At 43.4% G+C, this 9,304-nt stretch overlaps 1 protein-coding gene across 1 annotated transcript in view; it reads right to left on the bottom strand.

Annotated features, from left to right (window-relative positions):
* Positions 1-3,326: 3,326 nt before the first annotated feature.
* Positions 3,327-9,304, bottom strand: part of tmem222b (transmembrane protein 222b) — a 27,682-nt gene continuing 21,704 nt past the window's right edge. Inside the window, exon 6 of the mRNA XM_037692813.1 lies at positions 3,327-3,616. Coding sequence (XP_037548741.1) covers positions 3,529-3,616 — 88 coding nt within the window. The 3' untranslated portion in view covers positions 3,327-3,528. The remainder of the gene's footprint in view (positions 3,617-9,304) is intronic.

Here is a 9,304-nt window from a genome sequence, read left to right as displayed (position 1 = left end):
CAGTAACTATTTGAAGTTATTAGCGGCTTAGATTTTTTTTCATGTCTTCTTTGCCTTAATGTTGGTCGATACGACAGAAATGCCTCACTAAATGTCTCAGATAATGCCATGAGCTTCACTACCTCCACCATTACAGTCATGTTTGTTAGTTTGTCCGAGGTTAGCTCACCCTGGGCTACATTTCCTCGTGGGCAAAGCGATCTTACCATTCACATAAAATATTTGATAATGCTCCTGAATTCCTGAATGTTGTTCATACTGTGTTAATGCTACGTTTGTCTCGTGACCCTACAACTGGGTAAAGTTACAGTAGACCTAGCCCACTACTGGTTTTAATTAGGTATTTTAATCTACTAATAAACACAACGGATGATGATCACATTGCTTTATGTGAGGCCATTAGTAAGAAGGAGTGATTATTATTATTATTATTGTTTCATATTGGCTAGTGATTTTCCCCCCTAAAACGTAACTTAGGCTACACCGTGTTTCTTCGACTGTGACTAGGATGCGTGAGAGAAGCGAAGCACATGGAGAGCTGTTGGTCAGGCAGGTCTTTTTGTGACATTAACTCTAAAATAGTTATTGAATCAAGTGTTACTTGTCTAGGTAAAACTAGATGTTTAACAACCTGTTAAAATACACCAGAATGTAAGAAATGGCATCTACTTTATTCAAAATTTTCTGGGGGAGAACCCCCAGACCCCACCCGCCACCAGTGTGTCCCCGCCTACATTACAAATATGCTTCTGACACCAATGGCCACCATGTTACTAAACGTCTTCAAGAGCAGGACCCTTACCCAGACCAAAGCAGGATTCTCACATTTAACATAATACTCATCTCATGAACAAGATTATTGTCTTTTTCATTTTAAGTGGGCCAAATCGCTTATATTAAAAGTAAACTAATGGAAATTGCTGCTGTAATTTGATTCTTTTAATAAGCCATGTAACTTGCTATGATCCCAGGTTTTGAACAGGTGTGATACTGGTGTGTGACCACAGCGTGCACATCTGATGTTGCTCACAGTGCTCCTCAGTGTGCTCAGGGAGCTTGTTTGTTTGCCCAGACACATGAAAATTTAGAGAGAACATTGGTTTGAATGTTTCATAAGGAGCACCTGATGTAAAATATAACATATGGAGAAATATTTACAGGCAAGAGACATGCAAACTAGATTTGCTTTCAAAAGGAAGTGTAGCCAAGAAAAATATGAATTATACACACTGTCAACTCTGGAGTGCTACAGGATGTTGGCTGGTGTGTATTTAAAGTTGTGAAAAGTGGTGGTGACATTTCCCTGTAACCTTGGTCTCTGATCTGCAGAGGTGGGAACAGCATGAGAGATGCTGCTCAGCCGATGGGCGATACTGAACGAAGGATGGTGAAGATCGGAAAGACCTGAGGATCCCCACTACCTGCTGCTCCTAGAAGCCCTGCACACAAAGAGAGGGCTCAACTCCCCCCACCCCCACCCCACTTTACAAACAATTATAGGATTTGAGTCTGCTTGTGGAAGCCATGGCAACGGATTAGGGGTGCGAGCCGTTATGGGGACTTAAGATTTTTAAAGACATCACAACCATAAAAGTAAAATGAAAAAATGCATAACAAAGAAAGGATCTGAGACCGAGGATCTTTTGGCACTGACTCCTAGTTTGCCTAAAAAAGAAGGGGTCAAGTAAGACCATCTCAGGAATTTTCTAGGACTCTTGAGTTTCCACAGAAAACTGTAGATCATTCACTGAGATAGCTACAATCCTTATGCTGTTAACCCTGTAATTGACAGTACTATGATGTACAACTTATCTCAGACTATAAAAGATTGAAAATGTTCAATAGATTTACAAAAGATAAAAATAATAATTCCAGAATCAGTCAAAACAACACTCTGCTCTGGTGTGTTCAAGTGTTAATCAGATAAAGTGTGAAATAGAAGAATTTTTAAGCAAGGCTGAATGATGAGGTACATTTGTTCCACAGAGTTTACAAAATGGCTCCCTGGAAGCACTGAATTATGGGGGATTCCCACCATCGTGACACAAACATACTTTTATAGAAGTTTCTTGGTATTCTTTTCATTTTGTTGCCATCCGACCAGGAATTTAGTTGGCTTTGCAATTAAATTAATGACAATTCACCTGCTTTGCTTTAAAGCCCCAATCATTACATTCTGAAGCCACACCCTAAACAGGTCTCTCTTGAAAATGAGTTCTCGTGGCTCAATGAGACTAACCTGGATAAATAAAGGCTAAATGAAAAAAAAACATTAACAAAGCTCGGCCTGGGGGCAATCTAAAGCCCCCAGTATACTCCCGCGTACGTACGTGTGAACGGACGTACACGTGCACTGTACGCAGAGGGTTCAGATATGATACTCCAGCGTACACCCCGAGCAGCTGCAGAGCAGCTTCACAGACAAGGGGCGTTTACCTTCGGGACAAATTGAGGTCGCCGACTGGTCATTTGATGACACGCCTACTGGCTCGATTGACAGGTCGGGAAGAGGAAAAAAACGAGCGCTAGCAGTCACAGCGGTGTTCTGTGTTTATATGTTGTTAATAAAAAGATCTAAAAAAAACAAAAAAAACAGGGAGCGCTGGCTCTGCAGCCCACACATCAGACCAGCCCACCAGGAAATCTCCAGACCTCCCGCAGCCACGCTGGACCCGAGTTTAATTCGCTCGTGACAAATTCCTCCATTTCTCATCATTTCAGTCATGGCATCAACGGAGGAGGAAGAGATCACTGCCTCTTGGCAAAAAAACAAAAGAAAAGGCCAGATCAAGGATGAAGAAGGGGAATTTAATATATTGGTGTCGCATACAAAACAGTCCATCGCCGGGCAGTTTATTGTGCGACACCGTGTACGCGATCGTAAAAATTGAGCTATGCGCGGACATGCCCTGGGGGGTACGCTCGTACCTCCGCGTACGTACGTGCGTACCTCTGCGTATGGACGTGCGCGGCAGTATACTGGGGGCTTAAGAGTCAAATGATCTAAAACTGTTAAACCATTTACACCTGGTGAAACTGATGCAACACTGGAATGGTCCAGTCAAGGTCCAGACCTCTATTCAACTGAGAATACCTGGTCAGATTCAGATTGTTGGGCACAAGCAGCATCCATCCAACCTGAAGGAAGACAGACCTGAGGAGACCTGATGATGCAAAAATTTAAAACATTTACCTTTTATTATTCATGAGTATGTGTTTAGAATAATTAATTATGAACAAATTACACGACTATTTAAATTTCATGTTTTAAAGCAACTAAATAGAAAGAATACCAGGAAGAATTAGTTTTGCAACCAACTGTGTGTCTAAATATGATTATTTATATGAGCTGGATTTAAATGAATGTCCATCACTGAGGACTGCAGCTTGGACACTGTAGGAAGTCCAGTGACAAACCACATTCTGCTCCAATAATCCCGTCTTTTATGTCCTTGGTGACTTTGGTTTGAAGCCTCTTCTTGTTGAAAACCTCCGTGCTGCATCTTTCTGAAGTCAGGGTTCACTGAGTCATCGGAGGTAGACGGCCAGGGCAACTGTAAGGATGATGCCCGCAAGCATCATAAAAGGCAACCAGGTTTTCAGAAAGCCCGCACAGCTGGATAGTGATCAGAACCAGCAGAAGAGACAGGAAACAAGATCAGGTGGTTACACGCAGAAAAAGTTAACAATGTTAACATTACATTTTTTTATATATGCCTTACAAATCTAACTTTATACTTCATGTTAAAACAACAGCAAACTGGAAAATGGTCAGTCATTCCATTATTTTCCCATTAAAGACATTAAATGGTAAATGGACTGTACTTATACAGCGCCTTTCTATCTTATTTCAAGATACTCAAAGCTCTTTACAACAATCTGTGCCTCATTGACCCATTCATACAGCACTCTTTAGATCTCTACAAAGATAATTGAACAAATCATTCTAAAGAGACTAATCAGAGCTTTATCACATTCATACACTGATGGGACACACATCAGAAGCAATGAGGGGTTCAGTGTCTTGCCCAGGGACACTTCAGCATGTGACTGCTGGTGGATTCTAACCCCCAACTCTTGCATTGGAGGACGACTGCTCTAACCTCTCAGCCACAGCCACCCCAATAAACGATTAATTAGTGACAGAAAAACATAGTTTTTAACATAACACATAAGAAACCTTAGCAAAGTTATGGTAATAGTCCAACTTTGTCAATCATACATTTTTTAACCATCCATTTAAAATTTAATGTGATGGTTCAATTTGAACTCTTGAGTTGATTTGTTATTATCGTCCGCCGCTGGGAGGTGACCAGGCGTTAAGGTATTTGACCACATCTGTGTGTATTCTTAGATCTAGTGGTCAGATTTTAGTGAAACTCTTAAAAAATAATTGAATGTTCATCTACAAGTGCTGCATTTCTTGGTGTCAATCCAATTCAAGGCACAGCACACTTACACATTAAGGAGTAATTGCACATACACTGCACTGTTGGTGCTCTGTGGCATTGAAAGCACTGATGGCTGTGGGGAAAAAAGTTGTTTTTCAGTCTATTTTTCCTTGTTTTAATGGTCCTACACCTCCTGCCTAATGGCAGTGGTTGAAACACGATGTGACCTTTCATTAACCTTTATTTCTACAGAGTAGTCTAATTGAGCCTCGAGGACTCATTTACAAGAGAGACCTGTTTTAGACAGACAACAATAGACAATCATATAAAAACATATAAAATGAAAAGTAAATAAGAGAAATCAAATAAAAACAAAAACAAAACACACCTGGGTGCGAGGATTATTTTAAAATGTTTGTGGCTTTCCTGAGGCAGCAGGAGCTGTTCAGTTTTTTTAAACTGTTGGAACTCTTGTCATTTCTCAACATAAAAAAAATCTTATCTCAAGTTTCAAACTCTGACCTGAAAGGCAGCAGGTGCTCTGGACTGCTGGGCCTTTTAATTAGAGTGAATGCTTCAACAGAAGCATCCTGATGCATGCTCAATAATCCAGGTAGAAAAATCTACTAAACTTAAAATCTGGTCCTCTGGACATTCAAAAAACAAAACAAAAAAACAAACAAACAAAAATGTAGAAACGTTTCGTCTCTCATCCGAGAGACTTCCTCAGTCTGAGGTGCTGTATTCAGCTCAGTCTCTTAAATAGCACCTTCTCAGAGTGGATCAACCAGTTTGCTGCTGACAACCAAAACCAGCTGATCACATGCTCAAGAAGGACCATCAGCCTAACAATGGATCATTAGCACCTGATGGCTGTTTACTGTTCACAGAGGGCTGAGTGATACTAGCAATCACAGCATTGTAAGAGGAGGACAGTTGAACCTGGAGGCCTCCACCCCTGTTTAATGATGGACGGTTTCTTTTCACAAAGATGGCCTCTTTTACTCCTCTCTAAAATCATCGTTCCTCTCTATGAAGGATGTGAACATCTTCATCCTTGAAAGAGTGACCGATGGCCTGGAGATGAGTGTAGACCTCAGAGTCCTGGCCTGATGATGTTGATCTTCTGTGCTGGGCCATCCTTTTGGCCAGTGGCTGTTTAGTTTCCCCGATGTAAGACTGATCACCCTCCTGACACTAAACAGCATACACAACATTACTCTGTTTGTGCCGGGGGACTGGATCTTTGGGATGAACCAGTCTTTGCCGTAATGTATTTTGGGGTTTAAAAGCCACTGGGACGTTATGTTTAGAAAATAAACGTCTCAGTTTCTCTGATACTCCCTCAACATACGGAATGACCACTGGTCTGGGTCTGGGTTCCTCCTTTTCACCTGTTGGCTGACTGGAGTCCTGTTTGGGTTTCTTCTCTGCTTTCAGGAAGGCCCAGTTAGGATATCCACATTGCTCTAGAGCCTGTCTTGTGTGGGATTTCTCCTTCTGCCTGGCTCCTGAGCTAGTGGGGATGCTGTCTGCTCTGTGGTACAGAGTCCTGATGACTCCTAACTTGTGCTCCAAAGGGTGATGGGAGTCAAACTGCAAATACTGGTCTGTGTGGGTGGGTTTACAAATGCCCTCTATCAGAAACTGAGACCTCACAGTCCAAGAAAGCCAACTTGCCATTTTTTACATCTTCTCGTGTGAACTTGATGTATTTATCCACAGAGTTGATGTGGTCAGTAAAATGTTGGACTTCCCGAGATTTAATCAACATACCTGAACCAATGACTTGGTGGTGTCCCTGAAAAGGACGTCAAGGTTCTATTTTCTACCTCCTCCATGAGGATCACATCAACTTCCGGTAAGATGGCGCCCGTGTACATGGCTTGTAATCCACCTCTGCTGATGGTGTTCGGATTATTTTTGTTTTTTGCATTTCACATCTGTGACATCAACTCTCTGCTGGTGTATGACAGTCAACAACTTTTGAATCTTCATTTTTCTGTCACTGAAGTCGCTTATTTGGACCATTATCAGCGTACCTCTGGACCCCCCCCTCCCCCCCTGCTGGCTGACGTGCCAGCTTACCTCCGTTGGGCTCCTCACCTCCCTGCCCGGAGATCTCGCTTCAGACGCCGGGGAAAACGTGCTGGTCAGCTGGTGAAGCTGAAAGCTCTGCGCGTTGCATCTTCCTCTCCAGCTAGCGGTCATGGTTTCCATCGCCAGCTTCCTGTGTGCCCGGACCAGGTAACCAGCAGGAGTTATCAGCCGGTGCGCAGCTCGGACCGACCTGGAGGGGCTGTTATTGAAAACCTGCGGCCATTAGCGCGTGCAAACTCCACCGCTGCTGGCTCCACTTTGGACAGTATCCGGATGTGTTTGGTCAACGTTAGATCTGTTACCAAACAAAACTTTTGTCCTCAGGGATTACTTTCAAGAGCACGATTTGGACTTTCTGTGCATCACAGAGACTTGGATGTCTCCGGGTGTGTCCAGCGCCTTGACGGAATTACTGCCACCACACTGTCTGTATTTTAACGCCCCACGGCCATCAGGCCGGCGCAGTGGTGGATTATTAACAATATTCAAATCAACTTTTGACTGTAAACAACTGCCCATTCCAGTTTCCCGCGCCAGCTTTGAGCTGAGCGTCTTTGAGCTGAGCGTCTTTGAACTCGGACATTCACCTCAGACTTTATTTGCACTCGTACCGCCCACCTCGATCTAAGGATTTCATAAATGAGTTTTCTGACTTCTTGGCTGAAATCACACCAAAATATGAGCATGTTTTCATTATTGGGGACTTTAATTTGCACGTGTGCTGTCCTGAGAAGCCCTTGGTTAAGGACTTTTTAGATCTATTGGATTCATTTAATTTAACTCAGCATGTAAACGGTCCCACCCAAGAGCGTGGACATACACTGGACCTTGTTTTAACTCGTGATATGACTGTTAATAATCTTGTTATTGGTGATAATGTTTTTTCAGACCACATGCCAGTCCAGTTTGAGCTCCCCCTCCCCCATCTAACTCCTAAGCCGTGCATTCCTGCATGTAGCACTCAGACCATTAACCACTTCACTGCTGCACGTTTCACAGATGTTTATAACTCTGAAATGATCATTCAGGCCCCAGTGTTTCTCACCACCACTGAGGAGCTGACATCCCAGTTCAACTCTGTCTGCTTAAAGACTATGGATCATGTTGCACCTGTTAAAACCAAAAAATCAAACATCAAAGCAGAACCTTGGCTGAGTGACGTCACCAAGGCCGTTAGGCAGCAATGTAGGAGGGCGGAGCAAAAGTGGAGGAAAGACAGGCTGCAGGTCTCTTTCCAGAAACTTAAAAAGAGTTGGCGCCGTTATCAGAAAACAGTAAAAGCTGCTAAATCTAAATACTTCTCTGATATAATTACCTCAAACTCTCACAACCCACGTGTCCTCTTCTCCACCCTAAACTCTGTTCTCCACCTCACTGAACCATCACCTCTGGAAGCCTCGACTGAGCTGTGCGACAACTTCTTACATTTCTTTTTGAAAAAAATTGTGACCACCAGGGCTTTCATTTCCCCTCCAACTCATGACCCATCCATCCCACCTCAATCTGTAGCTCTATTTGACCATTTTGAACCCATCACTCTATTTTCTCTAGAGCAGGTCATGTGCAGCTTGAAACCCTCTGGCTCCCCCTTTGATGTGGTCCCCCCTCGACTACTAAAGGAGGTGTTTCCAACTCTAGGTCCATCCATTCTTGATATTGTAAACAGTAGTTTATCCACTGGCGTGGTGCCAAAATCCTTTAAACATGCTGCTGTCCAGCCTCTCCTGAAAAAAACAAACCTTGACCCCTCAGTCGTTTCAAACTACCGGCCTGTCTCCAAACTCCCATTTGTTTCTAAACTACTGGAGAAAACAGTCGAGTCCCAGTTGAAGTGCTTCCTGGAGGATCACGCCATCTTAGAGCTATTCCAATCTGGCTTTAAACCTCTCCACAGCACTGAAACTGCCCTGCTGAAGGTCTTTAACGACATCTTCAGATTCACAGATACCGGTGATTCTGTGCTGCTTGTCCTGTTGGACCTCACAGCCGTCTTTGACACCATCGACCATGAGATCCTCATTGCTAGGTTGGAGCAGTGGGTGGGCGTCACAGGATCAGCCCTCAATTGGTTCAGATCTTACCTCATTGACAGATCCTTTTGAGTCTCCATCAAGGATTTTAGTTCCGCAGAGGCAGAGCTTAAATGGGGGGTTCCACAGGGGTTCATACTGGATCCCCTCCTATTCTCTTTATACCTGCTGCCACTTGGTGCTATTTTCCGGAAACACAACATGCCCTTCCACTTCTATGCCGATGATTGTCAAATTTACTTCCCCGTAAGACACAATGGTACATGCTCTATTCAACCGCTGCTCAACTGCCTGGCTGACATCAGGGACTGGATGGCTTTAAATTTCTTGAGTTTCAATGAAAAGAAGTCTGAAGTCATGTTGTTCCCTCCCAACGACACGATCACAAACCACTGCATCGACCTTTCCGCTCTAACCCTGTCAGAAAAACAAAGAGTCACTAATCTGGGAGTGATAATGGACCCTTCCCTGAAGCTTAACAATCATGTAAACATGATTGTTAAATCATGCTTCTTCCAACTGAGGCGGCTGTCTAAACTGAAGCCCATATTGTCCAAAAATAACATGGAGACAGTAATACATGCATTCATTACATCTAGGCTTGATTACTGCAATTCACTCCTGTTTGATATCAGTCAGACCTCCATTGCACGACTACAACTGGTCCAGAATGCAGCAGCCCGATTTTTAACCAGTACAGGCAAAAGAGAGCACATTACACCAGTTTTGGCCTCACTGCACTGGTTAAAAATCGGGCTGCTGCATTCTGGACCAGTTGTAGTC

The sequence above is a fragment of the Nematolebias whitei genome, chromosome 19, assembly GCF_014905685.2.
Source record: "Nematolebias whitei isolate Nwh7 chromosome 19, NemWhi1, whole genome shotgun sequence".
NCBI classification, from domain to species: Eukaryota; Metazoa; Chordata; class Actinopteri; order Cyprinodontiformes; family Rivulidae; genus Nematolebias; species Nematolebias whitei.
This window is presented reverse-complemented; position numbering and strand designations above follow the sequence as displayed.